This window comes from Plectrocnemia conspersa, unplaced genomic scaffold (assembly GCF_051122295.1).
Source record: "Plectrocnemia conspersa isolate PC_06_02 unplaced genomic scaffold, ASM5112229v1 ptg000002l, whole genome shotgun sequence".
NCBI lineage: Eukaryota > Metazoa > Arthropoda > Insecta > Trichoptera > Polycentropodidae > Plectrocnemia > Plectrocnemia conspersa.
Window position 1 is genome coordinate 17,585,375 of NW_028277166.1, and position 25,695 is coordinate 17,611,069.

The following is a 25,695-nucleotide window of genomic DNA, read 5'->3' on the forward strand; positions in this document are numbered from 1 at the left end:
TTAGTATTATGGTAGAAATAAACTTTACATGCTAAAAAATATATATTAATAAATATATCTTTTCCCATAAATAGTTCGGTAATTATTTTAAGAGGTAAACAATTACATATTGTTAGATAATTGTTTATCTCTTAAAATGCTTAATTTAAAATCAACATATACAATTCCTCTACTTTAAAAACATTTCTATGTTTGTATTTCAATGAAAATAAATATTTAAGTATATGTTTTATTATTAATTTATAACTATTGGCATTAAATAATAATGTTGAATTTTATAATTTTTAAATATTTATTATTACAAGACTCGAGTTGTTTTATTTATCTTCAACCCGATAAAGAATTCTTGTTATGTTTATTTTTAACGGCTCTGATCGTCGACGTATTTATTGTGTTAATAAACTGAAGCCGTTACAGAAAAGTTATTAACCTGCGGGGAATATATAAAATCTTCAATAAAACTAAGGATTTTTAATCTACGTAAACATAAAATATACGATAAAATATTATAATTTAATATTAAATAATATAATATAAGATACTGTAACAAATCATTACCCAAATGGTATAGTGGCTTAAAAGAACTATACCTGTAGTTAGGCGAATTACCTTGTAATATTAAGTTTATTAGGGAATAGTGTTTAACAATAATAAATACAATTTTTTATATACTAGCGAAGGAAAATGAGGCGAGCAACTAATATATAAATTGTCTTGCTAATTTTAGCAATAATTTCTAGGGCACATGTCGCTGAAAATTGTGTGCATGACTGACTACTGTTTTTAATTAAAAAAAGTATATCAACTCTTTCATTAATTCTATCCTAATTATTAAAAAATGTTGATGACAATAAATATATGTAAATATTGAATGAAGCATATGCGGCTATTAACAATAATTTTGCAATGACGCATATTATAGTCATCGGCCTATAAAGTGTTAACATGCCATGCAAAAAAATATTTCAGTGTATAAAACAAAGATTTGTTTGAGTCTTAACACGTCTATGAGTATATATTTTTATATAAAATTATAAAGCGTACAATGTTTCATTAAATAATAATTTCCAGAATATTTTATGATATTTTACTAATACTTCCGTCACATCTTTCGCAGATATCAAGTGTTCCTGCAAGTGCGACAAGACGTAGCTCGAGGGAGACTTCCTGTTCCTCCCGATCTCGCACCACAGCTCGCCGCCTACGTTCTCCAATGTAAGTAAAAATATTTAATAATTTAATTCAATCTACGCACATTTGAGAAACACAAACATTCGTGTACGCACAACACGGATTCCTTTTGTCTCGCTGAAATATCGCTACACACGACGGGCGCGAGTATTAATTAAATTTTCGCGACCTCCCAAGATATTTTTATCGCGATGAAAAATTCTGCCGTTTTATCCTGGATAAAAGAGATGACAAACCGCAATTTTTCATCCTTGATATTATTACACGTGATATCGGAGGCCCTCGAGGGCGGATTCTCAAAGTTGCGTTGCTCGCCAACAACTTGCTACCTTTATCTTTGCCAAAATAGTTTCAGGGCTGTACAGCTTTTGGGTGATGCATGCCAAAACTATTTCCGTCTGGGCGATTAATTTGTCCGTACCCCTATCACTTAAACGGCAACCGTTCGAATCCCGCAGGCTTTCTGAATAATGCGGATAACGGCTGTATATATATATGTTTGAATGCACAACAAAGGGATTTTAAAAATTACTGAACGAACCCCTTTATACAATAATACTAAGAGATGGTATAAATTTACAATAATATTATTGGAAGCTTTTTAAAATAATAAACACAGTATTATAATGAAATTAAAACAATAATAACCTTCATTTAATTTGTTATGAAATCTGTGTTTATGAATATTCAAATAGAATTTTTGAATACATTTATCTTATATATTATATCAGGGATGATTAAACCTGTTAATTTATACTTAAATAAAAACTAAATTTATTACAACTAATATCAGCAAATATATGATACATTAGCACAAATATATTATTAAACGAACGGGTCGCAAATTTATTTTAACTTTAAGATATTCTATCTGCGCAGTTCGAAATTGTTGGGTACCTATTTTACTTTCAACTGATATTTAAAAAAAATATATGTTGAGATAATATTGAAGTGAAAATGTTTATATAGTATTTTTTAAGTTCTGGTTAACTACTACTATAAATTATTATAGATACCTGAGCTGAGTTACATATAAACTTACGGTAGCGAAGGTTTTAAATATTTTTTACAGTGATTTTTAATCAGATAATTATTTTATTCAGTATTTTTTAAATAAAATGCCTGTCAAATATTAAAACACTATCTTAATTTCTTTAGCATATCTTGTTAGTTGTGGAACTAGTTACAATTAGAAATCACACAATAAATATAAGATTTAATAAAAATTTAAATCATATTTCGGAGTTACCCTTTAGGATGTCTGAACCTCTGAATAACCCTAAAACTCTTTTCTCCAATATAATATAATTATTAAATTGTATATCATCTATTCATATGCTTGCTACAGGATCCGAAAAAATAATGTTTCCTTTCCCCGTCCTTTAATTAATTATTATTAATGTCTTATTCAACTATTTATTAAAATTAGATTGGACATAAAAAATTTGAGCACCACTGTTTTCATCAGCCCATTGTAATATTTCATATTTAATATAGTCATAACCAGCATGTATGCATCACTATAACAAGTTATTCGTCCCACGTTTTGATCTTAATCAATAAAATAATTTATATATTACATTTTTGGTCTTGTTTATTAAACATTCGTAATCGATTGCAAAAATACATTGTTACTAATACATCAAACGAAACATACGCCTTAATTTATTCAATATATTATAAATAGACTTTTTATCTTCATAAGTAGTATGATGTATAAATTTCGGTGTTTTGGATCTCTTTGAACTTATCTACAGTGCACAATAAGGAAACTCCGCATTGTTATCTTAAGCCTTCAAAATACATTCTCTCTGCTATTTATCATAATATGGCTTATTACAAGCATACACGTTTTCAAACATATACTTAAGCTTTCGTTGGAGTACGTTTAAGTACTTCGTTGATTTAGGATTTATACTAAAAGTTAAATCAGATCATACAATTTAATGTATTATGATTATTGCTCTGACGCTGCATATAATGTTAACTAATAAACCGCTTAAATTCGAGCACGACGTCCAAGCAAAATATTATTTGTCATGCAATTTGACAAACGTACGAGTTTCGTACATCAATCGTCTGCGAGAAAGCACGTGAAAAATGTAAACAATTTTCCGGAGAGATTTTCCGACGCCAGGAAAGCGAATTTTCCTCGACGGGCGAGCCAATAAACGTCTTGTCTGCAATTGCTCGTACTTTAGTCGGTTGAAATGGAAAATTAAACGATGTATGTATTGTGTGAGTGTAAATTATAATAGTAGCAGACTAGATTGATATATCAAAGATAGTATTTAAAATAGAAAGATGGTATAGTATATACTATTTTACTGTCGAGTTCTAATAAAATATTATTTTTAGCTCAGCTTACTATTTTATATAGAACCAATGGAATCCGAATAAATAAAACATCAACAGTATCGGAGTGTACCTCCATAAAATTAGTATTCCATGCCTTATCTCAAATGCCGCGGACCACACGCACTGTTCGAGTACTAATACGGCAGGATACACAACGTACTAATACGGCAGGATACACAACGCGAGATCCTATCGCAAAGGACCAAACGCAGATCAATTACTGCGATGCATTTAACGCCGATAACCGGCGCCGATTGTGTTTATTGTGGCAATCCAGAGCAAATCCAATAACGCATTGTAATCCCAACGGCACACAATATACGAGAAACGTAGCGAGAGATCTCGCGTTATGCGTGTTAACTTCTTCAATTGTATGGTTCAACGGGTTAAGAGTGGCACAATGGCAACGATCGCGGAAACAATAGGGGTTATTTTAACCCTCGTCCGTATCGGGATTACCCCTTTGTTTGTACATACATTAAGCGACGCTGTGTATGTATGTGTGTAAGCAATTTCATAGCGAATTTTATAAACTTATAATTTATTACTCGCAATCTTGTTTCTTATTGCAAAAATAAATTTAAAGCAAAGAAAAAGATGAAAATATTTTCAAGGTTAAATAATTTTTAATCCGCAAAGTTAAAATAATTTATTCTAATACATATTTCAGTTTATAAACACATTCATAAAAAATTATACTTTTGCATATTTCTATGAAAAATTAATTTATCATTATTTATGAAAATTTAATTTATTTTCAAAATTTAAGTATTATGATAAAAAATTGCTCCACAATTTTCTAATTAAATACATACTCCTATGTTTACCTATGTGACTTTATAATAAATAGACTATTAATGGGTCTTAAATAATACATACATAAATAATGAGAAACTTAGTATTTATAAAAGTAATAATACACATATCTTTTAAAATCTGTTTAGTCACGAAATTAGCTATATTAAACGCAGATAAAAAAATATAAGATTAATTGATGTAATTGACTATTATATTATAATATAGTTTTGTTTGCTTTCATGACACCATCGGTTGTTATTCCGATGTTGGTTTTATCAATAGAAGTTCAATAAAAATAGTTTAATACATTTAATATATGTCTAAATTCAATCATGATTTTTTTTCTCATTTGCGGTACAAGAACAGTGCTACATTTATTTCCCACAAAGAAAAATATTTAATGAATTTTCATTATTTATTTATCATCTTTTCTCTATATGGTATAATTTTTATTGTCATTTTATTAGCGTTCTTAAAAATCATTTAAATGATTTATTATACATTGTTATTTTTTAATTTATATGTAAGCTATGTACTTGCTGTACCATTTATATTTTTTATAAATTAGCTGTACCACTAGCTTTCCATTAAATTAAATATTGTCTGTTTCTTGGAAGTCGATTTATTTCTTAAACATTTTTTCTTTTAATTAAACAAAATAATTCATAAAATGTATTAAGTATAATATTATATAAAAAATAACTACTTTAATTTATTAATAGTTCAGTTTTAGGCATACTATTAAAATTATGTGCTTTAAAATTCAAGAAAAATATAATTTTCTGTTGGAAAAAATATATTTGTTGCTATGATTTATAACATTTTCATATAGTCAAATAGTTATTTTTTAAGGTTATATTTTTTATTAAAAGTTAATCCAGTGAAATAATGCATATAAAGTTTATCCATCACAAATAACTGGAAAGCTTTTAGAATTCTTTGTAACAGAAAGATGTACATACGCTAGCAAAAAACTATTTGCAGCAATTGACTCGTTGATCTACTTTTTAATTAAAAAATTCCTTTCGGCAAAGTTTTTTTCAAAATTTTTGTACATAAATATTATTTTAATTATAATTTTCACGTTTTTGTCGTGATTTTTTAATTTTTTTATAGCTGCTGTTTTGAAACATATTGACTATGAAACTATCTGAGATATTTACAAGGGCTATTTTTCGAACAAGAATGTCGATTGGATTGCAGTACTTTTAATTGATGTTGATTGAAAGTACTGCATCAAAAAAAATTATGTTATGTACCACATAGATGACAAAAAAAATGAAAAAAAAATTCCTTTGAAATTATGATTTTTTTGTCTTAAATAGACGCTGTTTCGAAAAAAACTTTTTTTTTTCAATTTCCTTGTTTTTTACCACTCTCGTTTATTCTATCAGATTTTTCTAATGGATTATTATACAATGTATTTTTTTAAATAGACGTTATTTTGAAACAGGCTGTCAATTGAACTTAGCTGAAATTTACCTAAAAATATAACTAGGCTTTATATTATTTTAATATTTTCAATTTATGTTAGTATATTATTCTTTATTTCATTTTCTTTAAAAACGTTTTGGTAATGTTTAAAAATCGATATTTTAAAAATAAGGCATAGGGAAAAACTAATGATACTGTAATATATATATATTTACATTTACATTTTCATTCATTATTATACATAATAATGAAATATAGTATATTAATTCGATTAGTTCAAGTTAAAAAAACATAAATAATAAGTTACAAACTATCTAATTATTGATGTATTTTTGTATATGAAAGTTATTAACAAATTTTAGGAGATATGCTCTATTTATTTATAAAAAAATATATAGAAAAAGAAATGAAATTAATAGTAATATAATAAGATAAAATATTTTTTTGTTAAATTAAAAAGAACTTTTTACAAAATAATTGAATTAATTATTTAAAAATTTAAGCTAAGACCCTTTATAACTATTATATATAATTAACTAGAGACCCCTAGAGCTGCTGCAAATTAAATTTATGCCTTAAAGTAAGATGTGCTTAACCATTTTATGTTTATACTTAAATTTAAGTATGGTCTTGTAGTCACCGATTCTGGAGATTAGTGTGTTTATATGGTCTCGCGTAATATTTTTATAGTATTTCTTAGTATGATTATGACAACGTTCTTTAAATAATAGTTTTCAAAATCTACTTTAAAAATGTGTATTTATTATATTATTTATATCGCTTTATTTTGAATAACTTAATTTATATTAATTATTTTGCTCTATTTCGAATAACTTCAATATATATTTATATATCGGTTTAGGGCCGCAATGGCAACAAGTCCTTTCTACAGCAGAGCTCCGTAATATGTTTGATATATTCAAGCTTATACTTCATATATATACCCAGGTATTTGACGCTCAGCTGTGAAGGGGAATTGAAAAAATATTGCTTTAATTTTCCATTTAATTAAATAACTATATAGGTTTTGTAAAAAATGTAAGTCTACTGCAATTCATTTAAGACCGTAATATCGTTAGCGTACATTGATAGGTTAGTATATTTTTTAAATAGGAATGTCTTTAGTATATGGAATAAAGAGTAACGGTTCGAGTAAACTACCATGCTGGATTCCAGTTAGTTTTACACGGTATAAGGAGTTCATTACGTACCTTAGAGTTAAGAGCTTCAACTGTATGGTATGAAAAATATTTTTTCACAAAATATTTAGCTCTCTCAATTTAAGCATATTTTTAATCGAAAAAGATTTTATTCGAAGAAAAATGTTGCTCTGTTTCACGAATTTGTGAACAAATTTAATAAGAAATTTATTTATTTACATTAAAAAAATTTAGTCATGTCATGCATGTCCTTAAAATATGATATTGGCAACAGAAATAATATAATACATGTTGACAAAATACATCACATAATGATTCAGCTGTAGTTTTGGTCCAACATAAAATAACATATCCATTTTATTTTTAATATTTTTAAATTTTAAAAATACAAAAAATTAAAATGTCTAATTTTTTTTAAATAACTACGTTTGTGTTACATTATTTACAAGTTATTCTCATATGTTTTCTACTAATATATTAGACTAGTAACACCATTTTTATTTTATGTTTTAAATTCAACTTGTATCGCCGCTAGTGTGGGCTGTTTTTTTCTTCTCCAGATTGATCTGTTAACGTAATGGCGATTTGATTTCTCCAGACCGATGCCGAAGGCTGTTTTAGATGATACTCGGATAGTGAAACATCTCATTATTGTTTTTTTATTTGAGAGCAATCGACGTTTATGGTCGCGCCCGCTCCGAAAGCAAACACTCGATAATTAACTTTCCGTTTTGTAAGCGTCGCTATTTATTGATTGATCTTTCGGATCAATTAATTGGCGGCGTTCAGTTTACCATTTATTTGGTATATAATACAATATTCAGAATATACCGATGAAAGCGAAAAAATAACAAGCTTTATTATGTTGTAAGATATATTATATTGAATAAATAACTTTTGATCTACTAACGGGATTGATACAAGGCTATTGAGTGATGAAAGATAAAAGAACGCCAGGAGGATGTTATTAGAAGAGAAAAACATATATAAAACGTTATTTCCGACATACGTAGCTGTTTTTGTGTATAGTTTATTGGTCAACCGCTCGGCAGACATGTCAGTCATCATCTTTTTCAATTAAATCGCAGACAGATCGAAATTACATTTGAAGATTGATATAAAGCGTCTGATTATATTTTATCTGATTATACAACTTGTGTAAATATTTTTTCATTAGTATTCAGTATATTGTTTAAAATATATTTATATTCATGTATACTACTAATCAAACTGACTTAATTATAGATACTCAAATACAGCTAACATTTTGATACACATAGTAAAATTTAATATAACCTCAATATAATTTTACAACTTCCTTTCAACTGATACTCCAGCATTGTTAATTATAATACTCGTTCGTTTAATTTAGAAACCGTTATCATATACATTTTATGTATTATAAAGCGGTAGTATTTTTTTACAATAATAAAACATTTTTAATTAATTTTATTACTATGTGGCACACTCTTTCTCTTTTAACCAAATAATTTATAGTAGTACTTCTGATTTATTGATTTAATAATAATTTTAATATAATAAAAATATTTATTTGGATTTATATACATATTATCTAACAACATAATAAATCTATGTATATGTTTATGAAAAAGGCTGCAAGTTGTATATATTATATAAAACTTTTTAATGAGAATTGAATAAGCATTACCACAAAAATTTTAAAGAAACAATTCATTATTTTCAACAGAGTTGTATTTATTTTAACTGCTATTTAACCATAATTTTTTAATATTGGTTTGAAAAAATATTACAATGTGATTATTGATTATTTTATTTTATTTGGAATAGCTATTTTACATTAAAGTCAAATATTTTTTACTCTATCTGCCTTTTTGATTACTACAGCTCTAGCAATTCGCAGATAAGGATGTTTGCGAGCCAATTGCATCGCTTCTTGCATTTATCCACGAAATGTGTTCACGCCTTAAAATAAAAATGGTACTGATATTTATTTTGTACACCTATATAGATCACCACATATATAGATAGAAATGTAGATGCCGCTATCAGGCGGTAAAGTTGAAATGACAGGTCAAAATCGGAGAATTTTTGATGGCGAGTCGCGTTGTATTATTGACGGCTCTAATTTTTATGGAGTAGCTGGGATTTTCGCGATATTTTCTAGACGATCTGCCGATGACTCTCGTGTCAATGTGGTCTCTTGACTCGTCTCTGCTCGTCTTTGCTGCTGTAATTCCGTGTTTCTACTCTATGACCAAAAGTCACATATTTTATAATGGTAATTCGAGACAGCTCTGACAAATCGCATATAAGAATTTTCGCAGTCAAATGCATCGCTTTTTGGAAACACCCACGAAATGTGTTCTCGCCATAAAATAAAAATGGTCCACTTCGTTGATCTGTATTCATGGAGTAGAATAGCAATAATATTATGCACAGAGTATAATGTTTTGTCTAACGCGCATCCTTTCCAAGCAAAGATTAGTATTTCTGGCAATACTTGTGAGTGATGTGCTATAAGGTAGTCCGTGCAGTATTTCAAATTATTAACGCAATTGTTTGGTCATGGATCTCTCTTTTATTGTTGTAAAAATATTGTATGGGACCTTACTTTTAATTTGTATTTATGTTTATTCAAAGTGAACATAAATATGACCTCTAAATTAATAACAAATTGTACAGTTGGAAGAAACGCCCACATCTTTATATTTTAAATATTTCATTCCTTACGTATTATAAAATATTTAATTATATTGTAACTCCCGGGTAATGAAAGGGAATTTTTCTTATAAATATTTTAATATATATTAGCTCACCCCGTATAAGTAGAACGCTTTGTGGTTTATTAGGACCACACACGCCGATAACAACGTGACTTTACAACCGCATCACCGCCACCCTCCACCCAAATTCAACGGGACATCAAAGGACCACCTTAATTATCCCCAATATTTGATACATGAAAGTTTTATTTCGTTAGGGTGCGCACATTCTATACTTCAGCCCCAACCCCTGAAACTTGGAAAGCGGAAAATAAATTGAAAATTTATGTTAACATCATCCACCCCTAGCCGTGGAAAAACAAAAGACTCGAGCGGAAGCTCATATTGAATATTATTATAATTCGAGAACATTTATGGGGTTGCAAAACGGCAGGGCTAATTCGTATCCACGATACCTGCATGTTTTCGTTTTCGGGTTGACGAATCGGTAGCCAGGTTATTAATATTTCCTTATTTACATGATCATGACATTTCACTAACGTTTGCTATTAATATCTCTAAAGAATAAACAACTAAATATATGTAGAGTGATAGTGGAGCAGAGAGTAATAGTACACTTAATTTTTGCTCTTATACAAACAGCAAGACAATGTTGGAATCAAGCATTTAAGTCAATGAGTCTATAGCAGGGGTCGGTAAACTTTTTTTGTAGGTCAGATCGGAAATATTTTAGCCTCGGCGAGCCAGAAAACAAAATTTAAGTGAGCTTAAAAAAATAAGAAAGCGTAATTTATACGTATATATTAGCATATTTTAGCTATCCGAATCTATTATGTATTTTAGCAGCAATCGCAAATTGCTTAAAATATGTGTTTTTAATAGTAAGATTTAGTTTTTAAAATATTGTAATTGCTTTTTTTGAAATAACTTCCTATCGTCAACATTTATTGATTTTTTTTATTTTATATACTTTGTTTTTGCAACTGTCTTTTCACTTAGCTGCTGCCAAATACAAATATAAATCTATATGTATATAAGCTTATTAAACTAAATTATTTTAATAACAATAATATTGATTGAGTTGTTTGCTTAACTCGTTAAATGCGTATTTATTTGCTCGTATCTCGAAGTTTGCCGAATGTATTTATTATCCGTGTACATAAAACAACCGGCATTGTGTAAAACACGGCAATTAGTTAAGTCTAGGTGGCGTAACAGCGTCTGACACGGGGTGGCGACTATAACCAGCCGTAAAATATTGGACAAGCGGTAAAACGGGGAGGGCTGTTACGCGGTCGTGATAAAAAGCAGATTTCAACCCCCTAACCGCCGACACCCTCCCGCCATTTGTCCGTCCTCTCGGGGTAATAATTATTTTCGGATAGTATTTTCGTAACTTTTAATGACTTTTCCCCGTCGTCTCCCTTATTGTTCGCATCGTTGTTGTGTGGCTGCAATTTTTACTCAGGAACTGTGTATCATTTTCATATAATTAACTATCACGATAGCTCGATGATAATAACCTATATTATATCGTGAACTTTAATTTATATTTTTTTCATATTATAAATTATTTTTAAGACTTAGGGGTGCCACGTTAAAAATAGGTACTATTATTGAACATCTAGACAAAGAATATATATACTATAAAAGCAACATTTTTCATATTTAAAAGTAAAATAAACATATATTTTTAATGCTCCTGAATATATAAATAAATGTATAAAATCCAATCCTTAATATTTATAATAATGGAACAACTAAAAATATGAACTACTTTTACTTTTACTAAGGGTATAATTCTAAAAATATTTTTTTACGTAAATGTAGATAATACGAATTCTGTCCCAATATTTCTCAATTGAAATTTCATGTTAAATAACAAAAAAATATGTTATGAACACAACAGAGGAACATATAAACAGAAAATAATATTTTTATTCCAAGAAATATTCTCACTCCAGTGAAAATTGCAATTGAAGTGCCAATTCACAGAAACTCGACGATGTCTGCTGTAATAACGATTACCTTTTTAGTGAAAACGGTAAATATAGATTTTCCATTAAAAGCATAAACATTTAAAGTGGTTAGAAAATAATTCAATACCAATGTTTTAAAAATATATAATCCGTATTTTTGCCACTAATAACGCTTTTTCTAATAAATATTATATATCTGCCATGAAAAATACATAGGTCTTCACTTTCCGTAGAATGCTTCATATTCTATATATGTTAATAATTAATTTAGTTATCATTCTGTATCATCAATAATTAATGAATTACTGTATGATTTTTTTTCATTTAATAGAAACATCAACTTTTTTTGCCGCACATATTCATGAATAGTTATTATATAAAAATAAACTTGAATTTGCAAACGAAAAAATGATTTTGATCATAATACATATTTTATATTCTAGGTAGTATTCGGAAAGTCCATATCTTGGCCCATGGAAAAATATATAAAAAATCAAAACATACGAACCTTCTCTGAATTTTTCCTTACTTTTATACCTTTGTCTTTTCGATTTATCTTTTTATTTTCAGCTCACATATGTATACATTGATATATCGTTATTAGATGGAGTTGTCACATGATATTGTATGTCACATAAAGATGTGTTAACTATCATGAATATCGTGTTTGATACTTCCAATCTGAATATAATAAAAAATATATATTTTTGTAATATTGTAGCTATTTAATAATTTCCTTACTATCTTGACCAATTTGTATTTTATATAAAAAAATATGTATCAATGTCATACAAAATTTATAAATTAATATTAGGCTTGTTTCTATATTTCATTAGTTAATGGAGTAAAAGTATATATGTTTTTAAAAGTATAATGACAACTTTACTGAAAAAAATACGCTTGTATAGTTTGCATTGCAGTGAAGTAATAAAAAGATTTTTCAGATTCACTTTTAATATGCAAAATTTCAGTTTTGATAATTGCTCTTATTCTTTCACGATATGACAACTACGCCTAATTAGGGTATTATTTGTTATAATACTTAAGTATTTTTATACGTTTTCTCTAAATTTTTAATACATATGAGATATTCTATGGGATAAAATAGCTCATTTAAAAAGATATTCATACAAGCTAGCTCGATTTTAATTAATCATTATGATATTCATCCGTGAAATTAAGAAAATCTAATTAAATATAATCTGTGATGAACGATCGGAATTAAAATTATATAATAATCACTTATTTTGATCTCCCAAATGCAATATAAATTTAAATACACTAAGGTCCATATGGGAGTTTTAACCCAGGACTTTCAGGTCTTATGTGAGCGACTTATACCACTTGTTTATCGTGCTGATAATTAAAAGCTTATGTTTTCTTATGTGAATATAATAATTTTACAAAAAAATACACAATTACGTATATTTTATAGATAATCATATTATGTTGGACTTAATATTAAAATAATAGCTTATTTATTTTAGTACAAATCAACCCCATAATTGTGGTTTATTTTAATGAATGTACTTTAACAAGTTTTTTTCTATCGTATGTTATTTTTTAATTAATTTATTAATTCATATAAATATTTTTTTCTAATAGTACTAAATATTAGTCAAATTGAACATTTTACATTGCTAAAAATATACTTTCAATGACAATAGAATTGTCAAATTTACGCTTTTATTGCTTACTTTTGTTCTAAAGATGTTAATTCCATAAAAGTAGGACCAAAGTGACATAATTAATTATTTTTTACCCAAAAGTTGTCCAGTTTATACTTAAAGTCGTAGATATTATAGTCTGTCTTTTCTTCGTTATAATAAACTAGTGCCTGGAGGTGTCGTTGAAAGAACGCCGCAATATGGAAATTTTTGCCACTTTTCGAACCAATGCTCGGGGGCGGTATTGAAAAACTTGTCCGGAATTGGAAATCCGCCAAAAATTTTGAGATCTGCTGAAGTAAAGCGGAGTCGTCTTCGTCTCGGATAATATTTCATGGTTACCACGCGTTCTCCTTCACTCCCGAAACTCGATGTATACATATATAATACGCGTATTCTGGAACAAGAAAAATACAATGCGGTAAATCTTCCGACGCATGAATAATATATAGAGTCCAAAATCACAAAACGAGACGAGGGGGGGAAATGTGCAGACAAAAAAAATTCGTTTGACTTACGGGACAGGCGCAATATTCGGATATAATTGTGATATACGGGCAAGGTGGAAAAATCGACGGAGAGTAATATTTTTACATTTTCATCTATCCAACGAATTTCTAAATATTTTATAGATGACGCGAAAAAAGGATATCGGATTTAACACTTTAATTAACAGTCGCGTGTGAGTTGTGCTACATTGTTATACGACACCTAAAATATATACATAACTACACTTCGATACCTAAAATTACAATTTATAATATTAATAATATCAGTATCTATATATTAGTTTTCTGTCTCATAATAAAATCGCGTATGAACATTAGCAATATTTTTGCTGTGAATTAATAGAGCAATGTCACTTTTTAAAACTAAGCTCATCTACATAGGAAATATAGTATAAAAAAATATAGTGATGTCTTAACATCGACAATTTATATTGATTATATATTGATTATGTTATAAATCTCAAGTTCTTTCTCATTAAAACAAGGTTAAGTTTCAAATTTTATTACTGTTTTATTGCCTATTCACTTCCTCTGTATAAATTACAGAAATTTAAAACATTTTATAAATCTTAAAAATAATAACCAACTCAGGTCGTCTGCCAGGCAGGGTTAATTTGCTAGTCTCTTCTAGTATCTGCCAGAGTCTGCGAGTGACTGCTTTTGACAGCCCTCTCCTCATCGGAGTCCAGGCTTAAATATCCAGGGCTCCAAAGCTTGCTGACCAATCACAATCACGCCAATAGATGTACTCGTTTTTTAAAACAGCGAAATAGATATACGCATTTAGAAAGCGAAATTCGCTTGGTGGGCATTGTCCAGGGTCGTATACTGCAATGGATTCTTGTGGATCTGGTGATTTTTTATATCCGTGACCGTTTTTCAACAAACAAATATTCTCTTAATGACGGAGAATATTTACAGTAAAAACACTTGCATATTATTTATGCATTTTTTTCTGGTCGTAACGAAAGCTTTTATGTGGTCCCAATCCTTTACGCTATTGTCTTGCTTCCTTGTTGATGGGTGATTATTTTGGTCATAATAAATTAACACGAGTTTTGAGAATAAGACCGTTTACAAACATGGGCATCTATGTGGTTTATTTTTTCCTGTGGTCGTTTCGCATCAAAGAAACATTAAACATTCAATGACGGAGAATATTTACAGTATGCACACTTGCGTGTTTTTTTTCTGGTCGTAACGAGGTCTTGTGTGTGGTCGCCACAAAAATTTATTTGTTTTTACTTTTTTTGATAAAGAAATAATTTTGTATTTTTTATGGTACTATAAAATACTGTCACAACATAACAAATTGTCTAATAAAGACTTTGTTTAGATATTGAACTTATTTAAAATTAACGTTTATAAAAAAAAAATATAATATTTTTCAATGAATTAAAATAAATCACACAGTTTTCTTGTTATTTCTGTAAAGTTCACAGTTATAGAGTTAGACTATTTATTTATTAATATTTAATATATCCGTATTTTAAACTTGATTAGCCGCAATATTTCATTTGTGTTTTCACTTTATTTTACACTTTAAATTAAAATTTATATTAGTTAGTTCCGAACGAACTTTGTAATTAGTCCGAAACTCTAACTTGCTAATATGCTAATAATGATTTTCCCTCGTGAATTTTATAAAATAAAAAACATTCACGTACTTTTTTCTAGGAAAAATGGCAAAAAAGGTTCACCCCCCGCAAATGCAAAAGTAGATATTCAATACGAGTGACCGTGAAATCATCCCCGAAGGTGCCATAAAGGCTTTTATTTCCGGTTTTGTTTCCCCGCGCGGGGATATTAGCCACGTTAATAAAAACTCCTTCGGATAATCCCCGGATAAGGTACCACGAAAAAGCCCCAAAGGGGGGCGGCATATCTCCTGTTCATATTCCGGCAATAAACACCTCGTCGACGACAGGGCGGTTCGAAAGTGCACCCCGACAGACACATTTCCTAATCGCCTTATGCGGTGACGTCAAAAAATAAAAATAAAATCTGCTGGAATTAGCGCTTTTTAATGCGTGCTTTTAAGGTCCCTAAAATATACAGTAACCAAGTACTACTGCCTTTCTTCCTGTTTCCCCGTACAGTGCGATGTTTATTCGTGTCTTTGACCTCTTCTTGTTTGGAAGACAAAGAGCGCACATTTGTTATTCCAACAGAACTGAACCAAACAAGTTCAATCAGCGTGTTCACATCCCGTGTAATGTGGGAACTGCTGTTCCAGTTTCATTGCTTGTATGTGTATATAATAAAATATGGTTTTTTGTTACACAGAATGGGTCAAGAGAGACTCTAAATATTATAAACTCAGAGGGGTCAATAGCTTTCACAAATCCGATTTTATTAAAAAAAAATGTTTTTATTGTGTATATGTTTATAATACACAAAAATAAAAACATATTTTTAATCAGCGAATAATTTTATTTATGCATTAAAAATTAATATACTACATACATATATGCTAATAAAAAAATAATTACTAGACTTTTGTATAAAAAATGTGATCAAATTTTTACCAAGCGAAATTATGTATAATATGTATAAAAGACATTCAGAAGAGAGCGTTCAAAGCTAATAAAAATATATATTACTCGGTTGATAACATTACCGTTTCCGCTAAGGTTCGCGTGACGTGGCAAAGTATATCAATCTTCAGTCTCAACAATCAAAGTTAGATTATTTCACTCTTTTACTTTAAAAATCCTGATTATAATATGAAACACAAAGTTGAACTTCTAATAAATTTAATTTATACAATATATGCCATAAAGGAATACATGTTTTAAATGGATTCTATAAGAACAATGATAAATAAAAAATATATTTTATTTTCATTTTAAAATACAATTGCAGATATCATTGACTATTTGTGGGACACTTCATAAATACAACTCATTTTTTGAGAGCTTGTTTAAACTGAGTATATGCTATTTACCTATTTATTTATTTTTATACAAATGTTGTCATTCAGATGATGTATTTTATTTGCTTTCTTCTCATACATAGTATATCTGATAATTCTAATCATAAAATCCGGGGAAACTAGCCTATAAGTTTTTTTTATGAATAAATTAAATATTAGGATTATCAACATTTTTACACGTATTCGTTGGTATCTGCTTTAAAAATATTGTTATATATATAAACTTAAAGGTCTTAGAAACTTGGTTATTTTAAGACGAAATAACGTCTCCCTATTTTAACAAATTTTAATTAAAATAACGTAATAAATATGCTGTATTTTTTTTCATACATTAATAAGAAAAATAATACCTGTTGTGTCGTCATTGTGTATATTGTGTTTCAACATAATACAACACATTTTTTTTATAATAAAAAATATATCCTACGCCGATAATACTACTTGAAGTAATCCCCTACAATGGGCATTATTTTATTTTCCGCTTCTGCTTCAATCAATATAAGCTTCGTCGTTTTCGTAATTCTAAGCCATAAAAATATCGTTTTCAATAAGTAAAATGTACGAATTTATACGATTTTTGTCCGAGGTTATGATTTACGCATCTTGAGCAGAGCATTTATCTAGTGACCTATATCATACATGTTATATATATGTACATGGCATACGATAAAGTATTATACCAACACGCAAGTTCTGTGAACATTATTGCAAACTTGACTTATTTTTTAATAAGAATACTTCTTACCTGTATTTAAAGTACCGTATGCGAGCGATCGTTCAACGCAACAGTTACCATAATTGCCATAGTGTTTATCTCATCGGCATTACTAAGCCGATTCCAATTAACGCTCTTCTAAGACCCGGAAAGTCTTGAAATTCCCCGAAATAAAACGACCAACATCTAAAATATGTTTATTGTTTCCGTTCAAGAACGCTCCGGCGTAAATTAACAGCCCGAATTGTGTCGAGCGTCTCTTTAGAAACGTATATCTCGAAAGATCTTGATTGCTCGCATTGCTATACAAAGAACCGCAAAATGAGACCGAAAATATATAATACTTCTGCAAAATGCGAGAAGCGTTGCCGGGAAACGGCTTCATTGCCAAAATATTATCGTATCACGTTCTTTCAGGTTTAGCGTGGAAAAATCAAGTACACGTTACAACTTGGATGTCAGTAAATATATACGTGACTAAATTCACTGCGCATTTTGGTAATCTGAATCTTAAAAAATAAATATGTCTGGAAAATACATTTTTAACGCTTTACAGTACTCGGTTTTCTGTAAGGCGTTCCACGATAGCTACTTAGCTTTGACTGTGCTGCGACTCCGCGAGTTCAGTATCGGGTGTATCTTCTAGAAAGTTTTTTTAAAAACCTACATTTTTTCGATTGAGTAATGAGTCATCTCTTATCTCGCCACAGCTTTGGAATTAAGTTTCTTTCGTTCGTGTTATCATGTGGCCTTTACTCTCATAATAATGAAGAGTTAGCTTATAATTTTAAGCTCAACTTCACTTAACAAGCTCAAAAATCAAATACTTATGTGTTGAATACGGTTATAATTTATTATTATATAAAAAAATCATAACAAAATATAATAATAGTTATTTTTATTTTTTAAATTAAAATAATATACTCGTATTATATACAATATATAAATAAACAATGTGCTTAGTTAGTATAATTATATAAAATAGTTAAAACTAAAATATTTTATAAGGACATTTTTTGTTTTTTATCATGCTTTCTAGTATTTAATGTAAAACTGCTGTTATGCAAAATTTTATTAAGCCTGTCTGAATCATTATTTATAATCATTTAAAAATAATACTAATTATGTAGTTCATGATTATTAAAAAAATATTAATTCGTTTTTCAATATAGTAATGGCAAATGATTATATTATTACTTAAATAATAATTACGATTTTATTATGAAAATTTATTATAAATTTTCTTAAATAGTAATTTAGTTTTTTTATATATCATTACAAAGTCTAAAAATTACTTAAATATTAAATATTGCACACCCGTACCAAAAAGTTATTCACCTATAAACACCGCAAAAAACTACTCTTTATTTGGAAAAGACGCGCACTTGAACACACATTTTACTCTTCGCATAATAATATTACTTTTTTTACCCATTGATTACCGCTCGCCGGGGTAACCATCTGGGCCGTTTCTCTTTTGAGACATTTTGTGGGTGTATCTAAGAAGCGACGCAATTGACTCACAAACATATTCATCTGTCATTCGCCAGAGCTGTCTTAAAACAGCATTATAAAATATGTGTCACAGAGGAGATACAGAATACAGATGATGATAGATGTCACAAAGTGGATCCACAAATTGCACTATAAAAATCACAGCCGACAATAAAACAACTCGACACTCCAGCGAATAGTTTTCGATTTTCAAGACCAGATATTTCAACTCCACCTCCTGATAGTGGCATATACATTTCTCTCTCTATATATATATATGTGGTGATTTATATATATTTGGCTACTAAGTCACACACCTATGGCCTATTAACGTATGTACATCTTCACATACCTCATATTTATAAAATAAATCATTACGAACATGTTTGGACTTAATGTTGATCTGACTGATACATAAAATTTATCTCGTTGGAACTTTGATTCGCAGCCCAAAACCTTTTTTGAAAATTTGATAAGCCATTAAAACTGAAGGTCGTATGTTGTCTACGTTAAAAATGTTGCCAACCCCTGTTCTTGTAGATACAATATTCAGGCGACAACATGCGGTGTTCCAATGGAAAGGAATTTGCACAATTTTCATATATGCGTCCAAAAATTCAGTTTCATACGCTGCACTCTTTGTCATACAAAAGTACACGTCCAGCGACCCATCCAACGATCGGTTCACCACCCCCAAAACCCCCCCATCCGGACTACAGTCTGTAACAGCACAAAGGGTGTTTTTAATGAAATTGTTTCGAGAAGGACTGCGCGCGTGCATGATGAAAAATACATATGATGAACATATTTTTTTTCATAAAACAATTACCCTGTATGTATTTTTGCGCTAGTTAACCTCTTCCACTAGTGCGAACGTGTTAATTAATCGTCTCGGTCGGGCGCTGTCGGATGAAAACTGGTTTTGCGACGGATGAAGAGTTATATGTTTTTAAAGCCGTATCGATGTCTCGTAATAAACCTTTTGGGCTCGGTTATCGGCAGAGTTATTGGAATTCCTCGACATGAATATACGGCGGGGGAGTTCAGGAAATTCGGAAGGCACTGAAATCAGCCAACTGTTAATACAGTGGCTGTAATATTTCAGGATCGCGTGATATTGAATTCGACTGTAATCATTTATCGTTTAATCATGCATATACATAAATACTTTTTTTATATATCTCTTTTATCAATAAGTATAAAAATTGTTAGACAATAGGTAATATAAACTTTGAGAAAAATATTATATTGTTATATGTGTAAAAAATTTTAAAGTATTTAATGAGATAATCAATAGTATTTGTCATTGAACAAAATGTATAAAAGTTCACTACCATTTCAGTTGCATCATTAGATTATTTTAAAGAATGGCTCAACTTTTCAGATTTTATTTTTTAGATATTATAGGTTGTGTTGGTTACCCTATCGTGATATATTACTCATTGCACATTTATCATTCTGACAAATCACATTGGTTTTTAAGAAGTTATTTAATGTAACTCATTATGCTTTCTATTAGAGACTACTATATTTCTAAAAAATGCATGAATAAATAAAAAAATTGAATCAAGTATATGTTAAGATCCCGATAATCTGAAGACTGAAAAAACATATCAATGTATGTCATATCTAATAGAAATATTATACATACTAGACGTAATCGTTAATATTTAAATTGTCACCTCTATGAATTATAAGCGAATCCGAGAGATAAATCTCCCCTTTTGGCAGCAGGTCCCATCGCAACCCTTTGCCCCTGCCTTTCAGCTTCTCATTACATGCCTTTTGGATATCAGATACCTCGGAATGAGCTAGTCTAGAGGGCGATAACCGATGCCCTCGTTTCTAATATGCATATTTTAATTGAATTTGATCGACTTCCCGAGGCAAATATTCAGACCCCACCGCACACACATTTGCAAGTTCGATTAGACGCTGGGGTCAAATTGGAATTCGGCTTTGAAACGCTCATATGCAATGCTCGATGTAATATTTCAAAAAGTTTATGCTCGCTGAAAAGTTCAGACAGTGTGCTATGTATCGACTTTGCCAGTATATTTCAATACAGAAAGGGTTTATGGTTTATATTCATAATGGGCGTGTTTAATGTGTGAAAGTAATGAAATATATCGCATATTTTTATTTAATATTCAGAACAAATATATTTACATTTATTATATTACGCTATTTAAATGTATGTATTAATAAATTAATACTTAAGTAGCATGATGAATTAATCCATACAATAATTTTATGTTATCTTACTTGCCAAAAATGCAGTCTAGATAGCCTTAATTTTTAATGCGGGTCTTCTTTAATCTTCGTCTATGAGCAAGGCCGCCGTGAGTCTTGGGAAAACAATGATTCCGGGCCTCATGACAAAAATTATATTTTATATATTTTTTAGTATCGTAATATAATTTTTTAAATAAATAATAATAGGTTAAAGTTACCCTTTCTATGCTGCAAATAAATATAAAAATTAGCCACCGTTGCAACATATTTTCTGAAACCATATAATATGCGAAATATTTTAAATAATAATATTTATCTGATAATTAGTCGTGTTTTCTTTGCTGCTTAGTATTGCCATATTAATTTATCTAAAATTTCATCTAAAGCTGCATATGCTAAATAAATTTAGTCGTCTACATATGATAGGCGACTAAATTTAAATCATTGAGTATAATTTTAAAATACTATTTTTTATCTCATATTTATGATATTTATATTTTTAATAATATAATTGGTTTTAAAATAATTTAAATTAAGCTTATATATTTGTCGTTTTATAAATAATAATATTGTAAATACCCATCTTACTCCACTCCCTCTTAGATATGATTTACATCCAAAACACCGTAATCGATCATTTTTTATTACGTTTGATGAAAATCATCTTATCGATTTAACATCCCGATTAACCGGTCCATACAGCAACTTTAAAGCGGACGTCCGCTCCATCGAATGAAAAAGTTTAATCAGCGTGCATTAATAATTTCGTAAGTTTAGCTCGCGGGAAATGCTAAATTAGCGATTCGGAAACTGGATCACATCCCGCGCCAGAATTAATGTCCCCTTTTTTGGTCTTCCGACCAAAGAAAGATTAGCCTTTCAGACTCAGAGGAGCTTGGCAAAGGTTCACCCTGACCGCGTTTATCAGGGTCATTAGTAAGGGTTTTACCATAACATTTCCCGCCGGGGGCCATTATGAAAATCGCGACAGTGCACTTTCGTCGCCGCCGAGAATTTTGGCAAAATTCAAGTCTTGTTTCCAAGGTTTCTGGAAGCTTTGTTTGGATATGCTTGCGGCCTCCGGTGGAAGCAAAATGTTGGCAACGTTCAACTTTACATAGAAACGGGGCGGGCTTGTGTATATTTAATTATTCACTAAAGCTGCATTTAGCGGGTCCGTGAATCTATTAAATCCACGGCTCTTGTTGCCAATGTATAGTTAGTACGATGGAGTATCTACTAATTTTCTAAGATAATCCCGACGTTAAAATTAATCAGGCGGTGCAGTCTTGTATGGTTAAATCCTATGATATGTATTTTTAATCTTAGTTTATAAACAATGTTTATCAAAGGCTTAAGTTACGTATGGAAGATCAGACTTAAATATAAGGATATTATAGCATTAAAAAGTAGCTTTTTATACAAATATGTTAAATCTGTATTAAGTTACTAAAACACTGTTACCGTTATACATTTATTAATATTATTATTAAATATAATTATAATAATAATGTTAGATATGCATAAATGTATGATATATACTGAATTATTATTTAGGGTTATTGCACTTATCTGGTGGATCTATGATATAATACGTATTATTAAAAACTTATATACAAAAAAACAATCTACATATGTAGATTATTCATATGATAAAAAATACTCGTTTGGGTTTTTTCGATTTTTTTATATTAATTAATATTATATGTATATCGTTTACATTCACGGATATGTGCACCATTAAACTTTTTCATTGATACATTTTTTTATTTAAATTCGACAACGGAAGCTGTCAATAGCTTCCTTATAATATTTAAAACAGTAAAAATATAGTTAATAAAAAAATAATTTTAGTAGGATATAAACGTTATATGTATGTCCATGTTTTAAATTAATAAAATTTTATCGTTATTATTAATATATTATTACCATGATGGCGCATCATAAAATTTTAACGCAAACATTCCGAAAAGTTCATAAAGAGGAGCTTTAACGATTACGACCCGCTTTACGTAATTGTGCAGTGTTAATTTATAACGACCTTAACGCAACGTAAACACATTTCACGTTCTTTACGACTTTGATCGAAATTTACACTGCTGCAATTGGGTGCTATTTTTTTTCCTATCCCATGTTTACCACTCGCATTATTGGACAGGGCCGCAGAGAGCTAGGGGAAAGATTTAGTAGCGCCTGGTCGTAATTCTTCCTGAATGGCCAAAAGCGAAGAGTTGCAAAACTCCGAACCTGTCCTGACTACCTACATAAACTACCTATAGGTAGACCTTCAAATCTATACTGAAATTGGATTCGAAGTGAACTTTGTCAAGGCAACAAGTTTATTTTATAATTTTATAATGTCGATACAGAAAATCTTGGTCAATAATAATTCATAATGTTTGCATTTAATTGCAGAATGCGTATAAAAATGTTGAAGTCTTTGAAAGGGCGTCTTCAACGTTCTTTGCGTATGTTTTTAAAAGCTTAGTAGCAATAACTAAAAACTGGTTGAATGTTCTCATATGAGAGTTGATTCATTAAGTGCCTTTCTTTAATTATTTTTTACTCGAAATTATATAGAATCCTTAATGAAATGTTAAAAAGTATCTACCTTGATACTGTTCCTATAGTTTGGCTTTTATTTTTAATAGTTTCTTTAAGTAAATATAAATATTTTTACCTTTCGTTGAATTTTATGCAACATTGGAATCGATTTTTATCACCGCATTTTAGTAAATGAATCTGTCTCTTCAAAATCACTGATATATTAGAACATAACCATATAATGTTAACTATTAAAAGACATCTTTAGCTATGTCATTTTTGCCGAATAATACTTGAATATCATGGCTATCCAGGATCTTAAATAGCATTACCTATATTTAATTTGCTATGCTAATAATATTTTTTTTTTAACTTTTGGTGGGATTAATTTATTTATGGATATAATAAAGATTTTCCCAAAGGCATATTAAGATTTATTTTAGCAGTACAATTTTTGATCATATATTTTTTATTGCATATTTTTTCCATTTATTTTAATTAATTATTTGTTCAACTTTTTGGGTTTTTTGTATCATATTTCTAAGAGATCAAAAAAATATATTTTTCTGAAAAATTCTCAACCAGAAACTAATCCCTAAATAGACTTTATAATAGCGCCTTGTAAATAAAAATTAAACGTTTTGCTCGGTGGATGTGGCGAAGTAAGTTTTTCGCCACTATGTAAATTTATTATTATTATTCAGACCGTGGCCGTAAAGTGGCTGAAATAATGTTAGCCCCGGTGTTGATAGCATTGTTTGTACCCTGGGTGCTCTCGGGTCTTGCATGTAAAGTAGGTCGCTGCTTTATCCGCTAAAAAGCGTATTACGACCGCAGGCCGACCCAAGGCGTTTGTTCGCTCCTTGGGTCACTCTCCATTAGACTATACGCTTTAAAACTACATTTGCAAAGCGAAATGTATGCATAGATTTTTTTAAACGCTCCAAAACATCATTTTAATATACATTGTGCGGTAATTTAAATTTTATATTTTTATACGGTGCTATATTATTTTATAACATAGCGGCATTGTGATTTTAGTTAAGCAAACTTAATGCTTCTCGATATACTCTAAATATATCATGTGGTAATTTATAGAAAAGCACCATCCCACATATTTTTTACACAGCTCCCTTGCCAGAGAACCTGGATGGATCGTACAAGAAAAGCGTTCTCAAGCGCTGACGTCCTGGCCATGACGGTTATGAATAAGGGACGCAATCGCGACTCTCTATGGCACTCTGAAGCTCGCCAAGTATTAACGGACCGTCAACACCGACCTTGGCAATTTCAAAAAGTGCTTCATTGAGAAGACGCTACGCCGAAAAATATGTGCTTAAATATCACAAGGGATAAAAAAATTAAAAAAAGGGTTAAATGGGATTTGAAAAATATAACAGACTGAAATTTTCTTGAAAAGAACCAGATAATAACTACTGCTATCTACTTGCAAAAACTTATATACATAACTGGCAAAAGCGGATAGTCAAAGACGACTGAATGGTGGATATGAGATGATCCTTCAGCACAATAACGCTCGCTCGCACATCGCAAATCTTCAGCATCAACCGAATTCTCCAGATATTGCTACATATGTTTTTGTTACCTTTTCCACTCGTTTTTCCACAACAATCTTGTTTTAATATTACATTTGGTGATGATAATAATATTCTCATCTGCCTTAAAAAATAGTTCGTCTCAAAACCCAACAGCAAATAATAATAAAAATTAAGGATGTTGGTTTATTTGTATATATGTGTAATTGTTAAATCAATAATGCCTGAATACATATTATTTACTTTTACATTAGTAAAAGTATACAATAACTATTGCCAAAGAAGATACGCAAGGACTAAAAAGTTTGACCCCAAATACTTAGTCAGCGAATAATATTTTAATTATTTATGAGCCGGTGTTTTTGATAATAGACTAAGTCAAAATAAAAATAAAAAAACTATTTTAAAAATAATT

At 29.6% G+C, this 25,695-nt stretch overlaps 1 protein-coding gene across 5 annotated transcripts in view; it reads left to right on the top strand.

Moving 5' to 3' along the window:
* LOC148237899 (band 4.1-like protein 4A) overlaps window positions 1-25,695 on the top strand; it is a 264,159-nt gene that overhangs the window by 197,409 nt on the left and 41,055 nt on the right. For all 5 annotated transcript variants that reach the window (XM_088181479.1, XM_088181483.1, XM_088181481.1 and 2 more), the window contains exon 5: window positions 1,118-1,215. In XM_088181479.1, the coding sequence (XP_088037605.1) occupies window positions 1,118-1,215 (98 nt within the window). The remainder of the gene's footprint in view (window positions 1-1,117; window positions 1,216-25,695) is intronic.